This window comes from Crocodylus siamensis, chromosome 1 (assembly GCF_052110815.1).
Source record: "Crocodylus siamensis isolate JL-2025a chromosome 1, ASM5211081v1, whole genome shotgun sequence".
Taxonomy (NCBI): Eukaryota; Metazoa; Chordata; order Crocodylia; family Crocodylidae; genus Crocodylus; species Crocodylus siamensis.
Window position 1 is genome coordinate 186,368,745 of NC_143395.1, and position 17,614 is coordinate 186,386,358.

Sequence of the window (17,614 nt, forward strand, 5' to 3'; positions counted from 1 at the left end):
TTGTCAGACTCCAACAAATCTTCAAATTCTGCTCAATATCTTGTAAAAAGGACATGAAAAGGGAAAGGATTAAAATAGATACCTGCTTTATTTAGATTCCTAAATTTGCACGTGAAAGTTTAAAAATTTTAACTCCATGTTCATGAAAAGTCACTATTTAATAAACGGGGAAAGAAACACTTCGTGTATCAGTCACATTTTTGACAAGTGATTATACGGTTGAATGGTTTCATTTAAGTCTTTACCCACAGCACTAATGAAAATGAAAGATGTGTCTTCTAGGGACACTCAGCATTCAGACCAGACTGATAGCACAACATGTTCAGGAAATACATGAATCACTTTTTATTTTTATGACTTGACAGATTTAATATTTAGATTATTTTATGGTTTGAGAGCTTGATACAAAGTTGATAACAACTGGATTGTTCATCCAAAGGGTGGTATTTGTCATGGTTTTCTTAAAACCATAAAACCCAAGATATAAACTTTGCCCTTATTCACATTCCTGCTCAGTATACTAATAATTATTATTCTACTGCAGAAATAGATTTCAGCGCCAAATGCCATAGTCTATTGTATTCATTCTTCATGCTTCTGCCATGACAAGGGGAAAAGCTACTCTCTCACACACTCTTGACAGAATAGTTGCCCAACATTTAATGCTGTATAAGTTGAGGTAAACTTGCTACATGGCAAATTAAAGCAATGTAAAAGAAAAGGCACGGTAAAAATTACCACAAAAGGAAGTATGTCTAATCAATAGAAAACAAATGAGATATTCCCTGTGGGAAAGGGAATTAAATTGATGAATAGATAAATCCCTCCATGCAACAGTTTAGAGCTTATCAGATCCTTGCCCCCCATAGGGCACATCCAGGCAACCATGGAGGCTTGTTTTCCCTGGGACAAGTAGTAGTGGTAGACCTTGTGCCACTGCTACTTGTCTCCAGGGAATGCCTGTGTCACATGCTCTCTGGCATGCACAAGGTTACCCCTGGTGGAGTAGGGGAAGCTGGGGTCAGCCACCGTGCTGGCCTCAGCAGCCTTACCTGGGGTCCTGGGGGCCTCCCAGGGCTGTAGCCATGGCAGAAATCCTAACCGACAGCCAGAGCATGATTCTAGCCAGCCAGGCTCTGGTTTCAGGCTTCTACCATGTGTGCTGTCCCGCTTTTTTGGCATGGGTTTTCTTGACCCTGGGACATCCCAGGGTCAACCCCCTCCCCCCCCATGCACTACAAGATAGCAGTGCAGGGAACACCTTCACATGTGGTGCTGCAGATGGGTCTGTTGTACCATATACTGCACGCTTGCACTTGTCTGGATGTGGCCAAAAATGTCATATAATGACTGGACCAACACTGACAGGGATGGCAAAGACTTACTTGTATTCAAAGTAACATTTTCCAAACAAGTTGGATTCAGAGACTAAACAGGCTATTTAGGAAATGGGAAGGACAAGTATGAAATGATGTGAAGCAGAAAAAGAATACATTTATAGGGCTGTTTTATGAAAGATTTAAATGTGTATGTCAAAATTCTTGATGAGACTGGCTTGACATTCATGAAATTTTAAAAAATAATGAATTTAATGTTCTTCTCATTTGCCTTCAGGCCATATGAGCCTTTTGAGTTTAATTTTCAATGTTTTCCACTTTCCTCTCACCACAGGCACGAGGGCCAGAAGCCTTTTCTTCATCTTCTTCTTTTAACTAAATCTCAGATAAACATGTATGCATAACTCTAACCTTTGAGGATTTTAAAAGGCCATGGGGCTTGAGACTTTTTATAATAAAATTGCATGAATTAACAACAGTACCTAGTCCAATAACGTTTTTGTTACATGTTGCAGATGGCCTCCTGAATGCAACTCCTAACAGCAGACCACAGCCTGCAAAATCTTGTATTGAACACCGCTGGTTCTCACTAATTCATCACAAATATTGCAATATTCTGTAACTCCCTAAGAGCCCCAGCTCCAGGATTTATATGCTTCCATGAGGCTCACTTTTCAGTTTTATAAAAGTTTCTGTGCTTTGTAGTTGCATATTAAAAATATATTGCACAATGTTTCTGATTATCTTCTGATTTCCAGAGTTTGATTTACATGCTTTGTACACCTCCCTTGTCAGTAATGCATTTCTCAGGGTGGACAGCAGCAGTGGCTAAAGTTAGTGTATAGTCCACGTTGATTGAAATACACCTTTTTGTAAAGGCACCAATGGAAGGCTCATCCACGAAACCCAATCCAATAACACTCTACATTTTGGACATTAAGTTGTGTCTCTATAGTTATATTCTTCCAGAACTTTTCTAGGATCCCCAGGATATCTATATCTCTAGGATATAGAAACCTAGAACCCTCAAGAGCATAGACCCAACTCATAAGATATGGCTAAAGTTCAGGGCAATATGATAGAGAAAATTATTCTATGTGCTTAATCACTTTCACCATATCTCTACAGCTTAAGGAATGGATTGGGAACCTTGCTGTTGATCCTGTAGTGAGGCAGGCAAACTTACATGAGAAGGGATCTGGGGGAGGAGCTAGACCAAAGGGGAGACATGATACATGGAATATGGAGATGGCTGAAACAATGCTTGTCTCACTTTGGTGGAGACAGGCAGTAATAGGAGTTAGAGGGGAAGCTAACTAGAAACAGAGGCTTGGGAACAACTTAAAAAAACGAGACAGACAGAAGAGGGAGATGGATGAGGAAAACTATGTAAGAGAAGAGGATTTGTGCAAACTGAGAGAATGCTTCACTAGCATAAAGTCATCCGGGGTCCATCTACACATGTGATTAATGCACTTGAATAAACTCTGGTGCTTATTGCTCCAGAGTTTTTCGCTCCCAAAAGCACTGTTTGAACATATCCCCAGGAGCAAAAAGCTCTGGAGTATATTGTTCTGGAGTTTATGCACAGCACAGTGGGCCCAGCCAGAACAGCCCAGGCTGACAGGGGACCCCAGTGATCAATGTGCCAGCTCAGGACTCCACGTGCCGCAGAGGCTAGGTGGGGCACAAGAACTGCCGCACACAGTCTACACATGAACTCCTGCACACTTGCATTTATAAGTCCTACCTTCTGTACAGTTTATTAGTTTTGTGTGCCCTAAAAGGGTCACATGTGCAGACACCAAGACATTTACTGTACTGTTAATTAATCAACTGTACCATAAATATCTTGTTTAGACACTCTCCCAGAGTCCTTTACTTAGGGCTTAATTCCAACCCCAGTCAAGTCAGTATGAGTTTTCATTCATTTCGGTGCACCATATATCAGGATCCCACAGCTTAACTTTAGTGTAACATGGAAATAATTTAAAAAACAAACAGCAGCAGCAGTCAACACCCCTGTTTCCCTCAAGCCCATATTAGAGATTTTAAAAGAAACATACTTAGCCTCCAGGGCTAGTGCAAACACTCCAGCTGCCTCTGGTGCAGCTGCAGATGTTCCAGAATGACGCAGAGTACAGTTGCCATATAAATCTGTAGTAGCCTGTAACAATATAAGCAAATTAATAACACTATTTCATTCTCCTTAGGGCTGTAGATGTGGAGACCATGGAAGGCAATGTTTGTTAAATAAAATCCTTGGAGTAATTTTTTTACTTGTCACTATGATCAAAGTAATTATTTTCTTCTGATAACATATCACCTATAAAAATACACTGAATATATGCATATGGAAGGGGGAGAAAGATGATTTAATAATGGTAAGAAACAAATATCCATTAATATATAAAACCCAGGCAGATGATTCTTGTATAAACATATGTGTACTGAGATCCCCTTCTTGGTTATTAGAAGGATTTGAACCCTTTTGCACATCAGCAGACCTCTAATACTGGAGTTACAGGAACATGCCAATACCTGAGAGTAGTAACAGGCTGCTATCTTCTATTTGGACTGGCCACTCACAGGACACATGATTCACACTCTGCAAGCAAACTACATAGTGATAATAATGAAAGTAATGTAGGTCACCTCAATGCACACAGCTGACAGGAGTTACCAGAAAATGTATATGTGACATTTTGAGAGAATTCTGTGACACGTGAGAAAGTATATGGGATGCTATAATGTAAACCTACAGTTAGATAACTCTGGAAAACATCTCTTGGCAACTGCTGATATTTAAGTATGACACCCTAAGAACTGGATCCATGGTGGATGATCTCAAGGCTACTAGTGTAATGGAAGACAACCCTCATTACACATCAACATACTAAAATATATTCGTTCTATACAGGCGGTATATTCCCACTGTAATACTGAAACTCTTGTTCTAGGAACCATGCCCCTCCAGTATGAAATTGTGTTTTCCCCTCAACACAGATTTGAACATGTTTGGTACCAGTCTCACCCCAGTGCTTCATCTTTGGTTCAGGGACTGTTCTGTGTTTCTGCAATATGTAACACAAAGGAGTCCTAAACCTAAAGGGAGCTTCAGTGCTACCATAGTACTATAACACCTCCTCCTCTGAGATAACTGTCCAATTAACTATGGGAATGTGTCATCAGCAGCAAAATGTTAAGATTCTATATTGAGATTTTTTCCAAACATTTATTAAAAAGGACCCCTCTGAGATGGTTCTTAAATAATCAACCACTTCTGTAACCACACTCTTAGATCAAGCTCAGAAAAACAGTTTAGCAAAGAGTAAGGATTTGCAGAGATGGCCCAATAAGCTTGATAGTATTCAACATTTTTTTGCCTTCAATATGTTTTTCATCATCCTTATCCTTATACACATAAGTATAGATAAAGTATATACACATAAGTATAGACAAATTAGCAATGGCTACATTAAACTGGTAACATGCTCAAATACAATATGATATGTTACTTTGGGTGTTTCAACTCTTCATTATCATCCAATTATACAGAGAAAGTCAGCTCAGGGATTAAAAATTCTGAGGACATGTATATGAATAAATGGACCTCAGCTTCACTTTCCACATTGGGTTCTGATAAATAGGGAACACCACCTACATGAAGCTATAAAGCATGGAGGCTTATTGCTGCTTTCAGTATTAACAGTCTATCTCATCTGACAGTTTTGGCACCATCAGGTATCGTGCATTGGAAATATTAGTTCAACAAAAGAACATCTGCTGCTCCTGAGCAGAAAATGATACGGACAAATGTCGGTGAGTTCAAGGAGAGGAACTACACAATAATATCTGCACTCACCACACCAGCTTCAGGGTTCCTCTTCCTTCCATTGCTGAATGTGGAGGCCAAGGTTGAAGAGCAGCTTTCATCGTACAGAGCAGTCCGGCCATCATTAATAGCAGAATTGATGGAGATCGTCCACATACTTGATGCATAGCCATCACAGTTACAATCATCATAGCTGCCCCCATCCCCAGAGGCCCAGACATAAATGCTTCCCTTGCCACCACGGCCCTGTGGAAAAAGGGAGTTGAATATGTCAGGTTAAATTATAGTTTAAACTATGGAACCAGGCACCCATCTGTCTGGAATAAACCTGGTACTAGGTAAACATACATCAGTCTCAATACGAAATTGCCAGGAGTACTACAGACTTTTGAACTTAGTAGTTTACTGTTAACAGCAACCAATCCTGCAGTCTTTCATGCGTGGAGGGTTCCTACCTGTCTCCTTGACTGCCCAGTACACCAACGGCTTCTCTGCCACATACTAAGATATTTTATGGATTCATTAGAGGCTGGAATTTGTGTCAGGAAACATGGGAAAGTCATCGTCTTAAAATGGACACAGCTCACTAAATGTATTGGGATTGAAAGAAACATTTTAGGGCCAATGGCTAAAAAAACCCTATACAAGTGCCACCTTCTTTTCTCTGTAGATTTGCACTCTGGGCATCATAGCAACCTATCTGTTTGCTTTACTCTTTACTAATAAACCAGCCTATACAACTGTAAACACAGTAGAACTAATACCATAACAAGAGCAATAAGCAATGCACCTGTTAAACAATAATGCTTATAGGATGTAAGACCATAACATGATTCTCAAGTTATAGGCAAAGTGCTGAGGGATAGAAAAAAAATATCTTCTGACCTGTTAATGAGCAGATATATGAAAGATATGGAGCATCTATGTAAAGTACACCTCAATGTCATTTTAACAGGGTGCTTTTCTAGCTCTTATTTATCCCAAATCCTCATTCACAACAATGCCTCATTTTTTCTCACATTTTATTGAACAGGCACAACCTTACTTTTTAATCATGCTAGCACGTAGTATTATACCATGGTGAATCTCACAGCAGGTTGGCTGCCACTAGGCTGTGTATCTTTTTAGGATCAAGACTTTCATAATGATGATGATGGCTATAAAGAGCTGATTTAAATCAATATAAGGGTGCTCAGACTGCCATTTAGTTAGTCATTTCAGATTTAGGGCATGGGGTAATTTTTTGTAAGAATGCATATGGTATTAACAAAAGCCTAAGGAACATGGGGTTTATGTCAGTCCAACAAATTAAGGTTTAGAACATAAATGGCTGTTTCTGTGTAGCATTAATGTAGCAGTAGGCATTGAGAAAAGAGGAAGAGGAGTTGCAGTGCCCTGGCAAACCCCTCTCATCTTTATTTATGGGACTGCCCTTATAAGTGGGTAAGAGTGGCTGGTATTCTGACCAAACCACTTCCCACTTGCTCTTATGAAGGTAGTTAGTGAGGCCTAGGCCATGAACAGAAGATGGCACAGTACTGCTTTCCCCTTCTGTGTTCTATGACGTTGCCTGGCAGAATTTATTTTGTTTTTGAAGTTGGGAGAGTTAACATGGGACTGTTCTACCATGAAGCTATTGGATAAAAGGGGAGATGACACTATCCCCCTTTTTTTGTGTGTCATTAGCAGCAATAGCATTGTTTTCCATTGTACTGAAAAAAAAAATTTCATTATTTTTTTAAATACAGGCTGTAGGCCCAAATTCTAAGTGCAGGCTCAAGGCTACACATTCCAAGGATAGGAAACCTCTCTCTTCCTCTTGGAGTAAGGTATCCAAATCATGGAGAGGACTGGGATTTAAAGCTGACCCCTTGCCTTGGCATTTCCTATTGGCTACAGTCCTCAGGCTACATATTACTGGTTGGGACAGGCTCTTTTAAAACAACTGAGTAATATAAAGTAAGAACTGCTCTTGGTTACCATCTTCATTCAAACTAAATCACCAATGGCTAGGGTTAAAAAAATGTTTAACCCCTTCCCATCACTAATTCCCAATATTCTCCATTTCCCAAAATTCACTTCTCCGTTCTAACCAGAGAGGGAAAAGAATTGCTTAATCACTGTGGAAAAATGTAAGAAATGGCCTGAGAAAGCCTGTTTTGTTGAGACTTCACTCCAGGCTGCAGTGGTTTGAGTAATTTACGTTGATTACCTGGAACCTTCAGGTAATCCATCCCTCTGTTTCAGCTCAGAGAGAGGGATTCATGAGTTCAGAAAACTCCAGGTGATTTCAGAAACAACATGAAACTCAGGTGTTTGCAGAAGCCAGCACAACCTCTGCAGCATCAACTGAGTGTTGTATACAGAGGAGGTTAGCTGTGTTAGTCTGAAGCCAGGCAGAAGGTAGAGGAACTTGTGGGGGGCCTGTAGATGTGCTGGGAGGCTGCTCCAACATGCTGTAATTTCAGCACATTAGAGCAGACCCACATCAGCAGCCTCCTGTGTCTCTTGTATTAGTGTCTGCACACTTCAAAATGGTGGCAGGGGCACTCAAACTAAAGCTCATCAAACAAGCTTTAGTTCAAGTGCCTCCACTGCTGTTTTGAAATGTGGGGATGCTGATACATGTGACACTGTGGCATTTAAATAAGACAGGAACTTCCCCAGGCCCCCTCCCCCCCCCCTCCCCCAGCATGTGTAAAAGTGCCCTTAAAGACCAGCTGGTTCAAAGAGGCAGAAGGTTGCATAGCAACAATCTATTTTGTCAGATTTTTGGAAGTGGAAGGGAGAAAGAAAAAAAAACATATATGGTAGAGAAAGGGACAAAAGGAGAGGAGGCTACTAAGAGAGGTAATCAGTGGCATTACTTGGTGGTGCGCAACTCATCCTACAGACCAAATAACTGGCACAGGGTCTGTCTGGAGGCAATTCTCACTGCTATAATTCCCTCATTGACAAATTCCCAGACCCACTGGGGGCTCCACAGGTCATATGTTAGTCACCCATGGTATAGACTAATTAAGATGAACAGGACAGTTAATTCCTGGGAGGACACTGGGATAAAAACATCATAGCCTCTGCTGACACCAAAGTTAATGATGGCCAGTGGTCTCAGTACATAGGCTGTCAATCTGTGAAGTATTTTTTTTAGGGACAGTGACAAAAGAGCATTAAGAAGGGACTTAAAGGAGAAATGCCAGATGGTGTTGAAATGTTTATGGAGTGCTTCTGCCATTCCTCCTCGCAGCATGGGAGAAAGTGCAAAAGGCTTCTTTGAAAAACTGTTAGAAATGTATGCCATTTCTGCCATAAGTCCAAAACACACAGCACCAGGGGAGCTTCTGTCTCTTTTGGCATTATCTATTATAGTTCGTTATATAGATTTTTTTCTTTCTCTCCCTTGAGAAATAAAAAAATGTTTCAGAATTGCCTGTTTAATTTAATAACAATGAATGTCCCTGCTATGGAGTTAGAGCTCATTAAAAAAAGCAGAGAAAAATTCCATAGCTTTTAGTTTTTACAGTCTTTACTCTGAACCCTCCCAACCTCTTGCTGGAATCCAATTGGTTTCATTTCTGTTAAATCCTATAATATATTCCCCATAAGAGAAAATTCATTTCCTTCTCTTCTAGTGTTACAATTAATTCTTTCATATTCAATTATCTGAAAAATGTAAATGCTCATAATTACTAAATTAATCTTTCAATAGAAATTATAAATGACATTAAACAGGTGTGGACTGTTGTGAAGGAGATGGTGTGGCTGGAATATATTGCCTGGAGCCATTTCACCAGATTGGCCAGTGCAGGTGACAAATAAGGCATCTTCCTGTCATTCCTCAAATAAACATTGAAATCCATCAGCCTTGTCTGCCATGTGCAATCTAGATGTCTGCATCTTTTCAGAACAGCTACATAGCTATCAGTTCATATTTGAACTCTGGGTAGTCAAATGTCCTTGGTTACTAAATCTCTGTTACTGTGGTACTTAGCTTTAATTCCATGGCCTGGACATACAACATATTAACAGCTGTATAATTTATATCAGTGTACATTACATACGGACCCAGAGTGGACAGATAACCAGTTACCCTGGGCTAAACACTCTAATAGCCCACATGGTGCAGAACAGACAGTAGCCTTTTTCCTTTGAGCAAAAGGCTATTCTAGAAAAAACTACAAACAGGGTGCAGCTATATATCACCCCGCGTTGCCATAGCAATGCACTATATCACCATACAGTGTGCTATGGCAACACAGCAATTGCATGGGTCTACATGTGATGAGCAGCTATGTCTCTGTAGTGGCACACTCTCCCATTTTAGCATGCCTCGGAGGCAATGTAGTGGGGTAATCTAACTGTGCGCCATGTGCACGGCGCAGGACAGACAGTTCCCTGTGCCATGCTTTAGTATTTCCAAAAGGAAGTATTAGAGCATGGTGCTGTAGCAATGTTACCATACAGCAACATGTAGACAGACCCACAAACAATTAAACTGGCACATATTAAACTACGGTTGTTTTAACTGTAGTTTTGTTTTTTTCTGGGAGTAACTGAATTCTAGTGTTTTGACACATGCCACATTTAAACTGGTGTAACCAGACTTTCTGTAGTGTAAACAAGGAGCTGGCACATAAACATGTTTAGCCCTACATCTAGAATTTTACTTGGAAAGAAGTCAAAGAAGTCAGGGGTAAAAGTACACTAGTGTAAGTTATGTTGATGTAAGCATCATGTGCCCATGGCTATCTTAGGATAGCTGTTTGATAAAAGCAAGAAGACTACTACCAATTCTCCTGCCAGGTCATGTTGTGATACATTACAGCATGACCTGGGAGAATTAACCTGGGTTTGTTCTCTGGATGGAAAAAAACTTACCCAAAGGCATCTGAACAGACATTTGAACGCTGAAACCCTGAAGAGAAAAGCTTGTAGTGTTGATGTTGCACAACCAGGGGGCCCCTCTGCACATGTCTCAGCATGCTCTAGTCAGTCTGCTTTGTGACAAATGGCAGCAGTGCATAGGGAAGCCTGAATGGCTGACCCAGACTGATCAGAGTCATCCTGTTTCCCTGCAGCATAATGTGGGACTGTGAAGGGGGAACATTGTACTCCCTGTTCAGCTGCAGTAGTAGAGCCCAGCCCAAGTAACACCCTGTGCACATCTACATGAGATGCTTAATGCATAGTAGACTGATTGACTGTGCCTTACAGAATCACGGCAAAAACTGTGGTATTAGGCTAGCATGCAGTAGTATTAGTTGACTGTATATTAACCATTATGAAAAAGCATGCGATTATGCTAATGCGTGGTAGAGAAGCCTACTGCACATTTATTATTACCTTTTGCCAGTACTAAATTTAATGTGCAGTAGGCACTGTGCATTAATGAACATGTAGATACATCCACTGTTACTGGAGGTAGGGAGCAAATCACCCCCACATGTTAGAGGACTGTGCTGTGGCTTCTCTCAGAATAATAAGTTGTATAGGCATTCACTCTCCCAGGAGAAACTTCACAAGAGTGATTTAACCCTGGTTGGTCTTGGATTATTTTTCTCTTGGGGGGTCTATTCATGCTGTTGGAGAAAATTCCACAACAGCTGTACACCAATGGTTTCTCCTGAGAGAGCAGTGACTCTCCCAGGAGAAACTGAATGCCTGTACGTAGCCACTGACTGAGAGCAGCTACAGACAAATTGTTCATCTGCCTGCTCAGACTTGTAATGTAATTTACACTGATGTACAAAACTGATGTAAATGACATAGCTATAAATGGACTGTGTATCCAGGCCTCCAGTAAATTATCCTAGCATAGAGCTGTTCTTTATGTATTTAAATCATAACAAGTGACTTCCTATAATTTGCAGTCCTTTCTTGGAACTGCACTTGCATGTTCCATTTACCTTTAATTATTACTTTGCTGTAATATAATTAATGATCAAGCAATGCTATATTTAAAAGGTATGTTTACTATTTAAAATAGTAAATTCAGCAAAAATGTTACTTTGGGAAGACCAAAAATATTTGCAAATGTGGGTCAAATTGAGTGAACAATTTTGGCTGTAAAGTGGGTAGGGGCTTGACATAAATTGAAACGAGTCAAAATGTTTGTTTTAATCGAGTCAAAATGTTTGATTTCAACATGTGCAAAATAAAATTTTACCCTTTCATGCTGATGTGATGTTTACATTTCAAATCTGACCTTTTTACATAAATAACTTGAAGATTAATAACCTAAACCACTTTGAGTTCCAATTAACTATTTTTGGTAAACCTGGAATTTTTATTTTATTTTATTTTTAAGGTTTTGAGTTCAGACACTGAACTAAATAATCCAATCTGGATACAATCCTAATTTACAGAGATCAAAAGAAATTACAGTTTAATTCAGATATACAGAAACAAGCCATACGTTTTTCCTCAGTTGTTTTACAATCAGGGAGGGTCATGTGCAATACAAAGATGAGTGAAATAGTTTGAATGAACCACGACTAGAACTAAACTTTAGTTCAAAGACTGAACCAAGATTCTGAGGTTCAAAAAGGTTCAATAATGTTTGCTCACAGCAGTTACTCATCCTCATGGGCCAGTGCACCTGTCTGCTAATGAAAACTGGTAGAGTTCCACTGACCCTTACTTGCATTGCATAGCTCAGTGATTTTCAGCCTGTGGTCCATGGACCCCTGGGGTTCTGCAAACTGTGTTTAAGCTGGGGACTGTGAAAGATGACTGTGATCAATCAAAACTGTGTGAATACCCACATTTATAATTCCAGGGGGTCTTCACCTTCATTCAAAATATCCAAAAGGATCCGCACCTCCATTCAAAATTATTTAGGGGTTTGCAAATAAAAAAAGGTTGAAATCCATTGGCATAGCTTCTTATGGGGGTCATGACTGACCACAAGATGAACATGAGCCTGCAATGTGATCCTGCCGCTAGTAAAACAAGCAAAACGCTGGCTTGCATCCATAGATGCTTCTCAAGCAAATCCCGGGATGTCCTTCTCCCCTTGTACTTGGCCTTGGTGAGGCCGCAGCTGGAGTACTGCGTCCAGTTTTGGGTTCCACCATTCAAAAAGGATGTGGAGAAGCTTGAGAGGGTGCAGAGGAGAGCCACGCGCATGATCACAGGTCAGGAAAACAGACCTTACTACAATAGGCTGAGAGCCATGGGACTCTTTAGCCTGGAAGAGCGCAGGCTCAGGGGTGATCTGAATGGCACCTATACATTTATAAGGGGTACTCAACAGGATCTGGGGGAACATTTGTTCACCAGAGCACCCCAAGTGATGACAAGGTTGAATGATTATAAACCCCTGCAAGACCATTTCAGGCTGGACAGAAGGAAGAATTTCTTTACTGTCTGAGCCCCTAAGGTCTGGAACAATCTGCCATCGGAGGTGGTTCAAGCACCTACATTGAACACCTTCAAGAGAAATTTGGATGTTTATCTTGCTGGGATCCTATGATCCCAGCTGACTTCTGGCCCCTGGGGCAGGGGGCTGGACTCGATGATCTTTCAAGGTCCCTTCCAGCCATAATGTCTGTGAAATCTATGAAATCATTCCCTTTTACTTCAATGAGGCCTCCAAAGGAATAAAGAGGTGTTTAACATGAGCACAGTTATTTGAATCTGACCCTACTTTTTATCAGATAATTTGCATTGCTCTAATATTAGTTAAGTTTATCATATCCACTTGACATTTTCATAGATTTCATAGATTTCATAGATTTTCATAGACATTAGGGCTGGAAGGGACCTCGGGAGATCATCGAGTCCAGCCCCCTGCCCAAAGGGCAGGAAGTCAGCTGGGGTCATAGGATCCCAGCAAGATAAGCATCCAATTTACTCTTGAAGGTGTTCAATGTAGGTGCTTGAACCACCTCCGCTGGCAGACTGTTCCAGACCTTGGGGGCTCGGACAGTAAAGAAATTCTTCCTTATGTCCAGCCTGAAACGGTCTTGCAGGAGTTTGTGACTGTTCGACGTCGTCATCCCATGGGGGCTCTGGTGAACAGATGTTCCCCCAGATTCTGGTGGTCACCCCTCATAAACTTGTAGGTGGCCATCAGATCACCCCTGAGCCTGCGCTTTTCCAGGCTAAAGAGTCCCATGGCTCTCAGCCTCTCATCATAAGATCTGTTTTCCTGACCTCTGATCATGCGCGTGGCTCTCCTCTGGACTCTCTCAAGCTTCTCCGCATCCTTTTTGAATTGTGGAGCCCAAAACTGGACTCAGTACTCCAGCTGCGGCCTCACTAAGGCCGAGTATAAGGGGAGAATGACGTCCCGGGATTTGCTCGAGAAGCATCTATGGATGCACGCCAGCATTTTGGTCGCTTTACTAGCCGCAGCATCGCATTGGAGGCTCATGTTCATCTTGTGGTCAATGATGACCCCCAAGTCTTTTTCTTCTGTAGTGCTAACCAACGTAGCACTGCCGAGCCTATAAGGGTGCTGCAGGTTTTTCCTCCCAAGGTGGAGAACCTTGCATTTTTCGGTGTTAAACACCATGAGGTTCTCGTCTACCCATTTGCTGAGCTTGTCCAGGTCAGCCTGGATCACCCACCTATCTTCTGGCGTGGATGGTTTGCCCCAAAGTTTGGTGTCATTGGCGAACTTCGCCAGTCCACTCCTGACTCCAATGTCCACATCATTAATGAAGACGTTGAACAGGATGGGAAAGAGCCTTGAGGGACCCCACTGGTCACAGGGCACCATGATGAGTGACTGCCATCAATCACAACCCTCTGGGTCCGACCACGAAGCCAATTTCCCAGCCAGCGGATCGTGGTGGAGCCAAAGCCACAACCAGCCAGTTTGGCCAAGAGGTGATCATGGGATACCAGATCAAAAGCTTTTTTGAAGTCAAGATATATGACATCAATCTCTTCTCCCTTGTCCAGGTGACAGGTCGCCTGGTCATAGAAGGAAATGAGATCGGTCAAACAAGACCTACCCGCAACAAACCCATGCTGGCTGTCCCTTAGAATGTTAGCCTGGGCCAGTCCCTCAAGGATGGCCTCCTTAATAAACTTTTCTAAGATCTTCCCCAGGATAGAAGTCAGGCTAATGGGCCTGTAGTTAGCCGGATCCACTCTCCTCCCTTTCTTGAAGATCAGCACCACATTGGCCTTCTTCCAGTCTTCGGGCACTACACCAGAGCGCCAGGAGTTTTCAAAGATCCGTGCCAGAGGCTGGGCTATGACGCTCGCCAGCTCCTTGAGTACCCTGGGGTGCAGGTTGTCAGGGCCAGCTGACTTGAAGGTATCCAGCTTCTCAAGGTGTTCCTTCACGAGGTCAGCATTGATGGAGGGTAGGGGATCCCCCTCACCCAGATTTCCCTGTCCCATAGCAGGCATGGGCATCCCGTGTGACTGATGAAAGACTGATGCAAAGTACCTATTTAATAGGTTGGCTTTTTCCTGGGCGTCAGTTGTCAGTTGCCCCATCTGGTTTAGCAGGGGTCCAACATTGCCCTTGCTTTTCCTCCGGCTCCCCACATATCTGAAAAAGGACTTTTTGATGTCCTTGATGCCTGAAGCTAGTTGGAGTTTTGATGAGATACATTTCATATTTAAACAATAAATCCTGTCTTCGTATTCCATATTTAGATTATTAAAAGCAAAAGGATTTTAAACATCTAATTTACTTTTCACTGTTCACAATGCTAGTTTACTTTTTACATTGTATTCTAATTGTATAGTGAATATAGGCCTGTCAGTTTAATTTTCTGGTTTCCATGAACTACAGTGCTATTCTGAGTTTCCAGGACTGTTACCTTCACTCCAATGTTTGCACTTAAAAAAGACAAAACAAACCTGCAAGGAATTAACTCTTTCCGTATTAGGTTTTGGGAAACTCTCAAAGAAGCAATTATATACCTACATCTTGAGTTTAAACTGAGTTGTCTCTGTTTCTTTAAAAACAATCATTTAAAACTGACCAAGTAAAAAATTTCAAGCAAGGACTTATTAATATTACAGAACATATGTGGGGAAAATGCAATGTAATATGGTTGAATTCTATCCTTGTTATACAAGTAGACTGGTCTTGCTTTTAGGGAAAAGAACAGTTAGAACCCTTGTTACAGCCTTAGGCTATGAATAATTTTAAAAGTGCCCAAATTCTTGTGCCAGTTACATCGCTGTTTATTCAGAGAAACTCCACTGAGGTAAATATAGTATCTTCCCATTTACAAGGGTGTCACTGAGAGGAGATGACTTCAAGGATGCAGCATAGTTTTATAAAGTTAAAATAAACTATGAGGACAGGTTCAAAATACTACTTGATTTTCCGACTGTGCTTTTGAAACAATCCAGGAGGTTTAAATTGGTCTGAAGTGGCTTGCACATCTAGACTCTTGGGGAATTTATACACATGCCTGACATCTACTGCAACACATGCTAATTAGCACTTTGAGCAGACTTGATTGAATGTGCTGGAGCAGGCTAATTAGCATTATCCAGCTGCCCTGGTATCACATGTATTCAGCATCCCTGCACTTCAATATGGTGGTGAGGGCACTTTAACTAAAGCTTATTAAATCAGCTTTAGTTAAAACACCCCCACAGCCATTTTGAAGCACAGGCTGAATACATGAGATGCTGTGGGTGCTTTAATTAGAGTGGTTCCTAAGACCTGCTCTAATTAAAGCATCCCTTCCCTCAACCCAGAGCATGTGTACAAATGCCCTTGGGGTTTAAATTATATTTAGCATTCTAAACTCTATGCCAGTTTGCACCCCTTAGGCTTCAGGTTCCAACAACAAAAGTGCCATTTCTACAGCATTCATTGGAGGATAATACCTTTCATCTATATCAACCTCATTGCTTTCTTTCCCTGGAGAACCCAATTACAAAGCCATGATTAGATTATAAATTCTTAATATTTCTCCCCTGGTGCTTTCTATTTGCACAGTATTTTCTTAGGTAAAACCATATTACAGGAGCAATATAATATTCACCAGTGGTGCGGGCAGGCAGAGATTACATTTTGTGCATTCTGATGATGCTGGCCAAGGCTAAATAAATTAATTAGATCCATGAATACGCATTAAAACCCACCCATATAAAATGCCTGCATCATAAAAATGCTATAAAGAGATGCCAGCTAATTCAATTTTTTTTTGGTCTAGTTTCTTAAATTCAAACAGCTGAAGTTAGAAAGATGGAAGGATGAAGAACTAAAACAGCAAGGAAGACAGCTTACTAGATATACCCTTAAAACGGGGATATATTATAATATGGCTAGGTTTAAACTACAGAATATGTCAGGTTACACACAGCCCCACTAAGACAGCTTCTGGTACAACTTTAGGCAGGGATTTGTTATACAACACAGTCCTAGCTGACTCGCTGCCAAGCAGTGAAGCCTTAAGCATGGAAAATACTGGCTGTGAAGAGATTCTTAGCTTGAAAAATACCTAGTCAAACAGCACCTCTTGTACTTATCTATGATATTTATAGGTACTGCAAGTTACTTACAACCCAAGGGACAGTAAACTGCAGTGCACCCCCACCAGCTAGGATTCTGCTAATTAGTATGACTATTAGCAAGTAGGGGCATGCACTATAAGGCAGAAGACCTTTGGAGCCTGAAGAGAACAGATATAGTAACCTCTGCTCAAGAAAATGCAGGAGCTTTTGCTCCTGTCAAGTGTGTTTGGAGAAAGAAAGCTCCCCCAACCCAAGGCACTGAGTTTGACATAGGAACATCAGAATGACTATACAGCAAGGGTGTCAAGAGTCTGGCCTACAGGTCAGATCTGGCCCATGGGGCCATGTTATTGGATATACAGTATTCCTGGAGAGACTGGGATTTTGGTAGCTGGTCAAAGTGGGGTGGCAATAATCGCTGCGTTTTCCTGAGCTGACACAGCCGCATAGATTAACACTGCCACTGCTTTCCACCATTGCTTGCCCTGCCATCAAAATCCCAGGTATGGATCCCCACTGGGGACTTGTTTCTGAGATGCTGTTGCTCACACAGCTGGTGGAATCCCGGGTATGGGTCCCACTGGAGTTTTTCCTTACCACTGGAGGTGGGTCCAGATCCAGCCCCAAGGCTAAATGAGTTTGATGCCCTGATAATTTGGACTGGGGCTGAAGTCTAACTTGTCTCTGAGAGCAGCCAGCACCAGATGATTTAAAGGCAGATATAAGAATCCATCAGCAGACGAAGTTGGGCTATACGTTCCTCACAGAGGCTTCATTTTGCTTCCAAAGTCTTTCTATACATGTGCTGGTGAGCTGTTTTAATTAAAGTGACTGTCGGGGAATTGCTGTAATTAAAATGGCCCCTCCCCACCCTCAAGAACATGTATAGGCACCCTAAGACTCTAAGACAGCCTTTATACCTTAAGCCCCTTTTCTCTCCAGTCATGCTGTGCCTGCTTCAGAGAGTGCTCTAGACTGTGATTTAGGGCCTTGTTATATG

General features: G+C 41.5%; 1 protein-coding gene across 1 annotated transcript in view; it reads right to left on the bottom strand.

Annotated features, from left to right (window-relative positions):
• Positions 1–17,614, bottom strand: part of PCSK2 (proprotein convertase subtilisin/kexin type 2) — a 186,380-nt gene that overhangs the window by 21,361 nt on the left and 147,405 nt on the right. Inside the window, exons 9-10 of the mRNA XM_090051083.1 lie at positions 5,203–5,418; positions 3,404–3,504 (exon numbers count right to left, since the gene is read on the bottom strand). Of these exons, the coding sequence (XP_089907209.1) occupies positions 3,404–3,504; positions 5,203–5,418 (317 nt within the window). The remainder of the gene's footprint in view (positions 1–3,403; positions 3,505–5,202; positions 5,419–17,614) is intronic.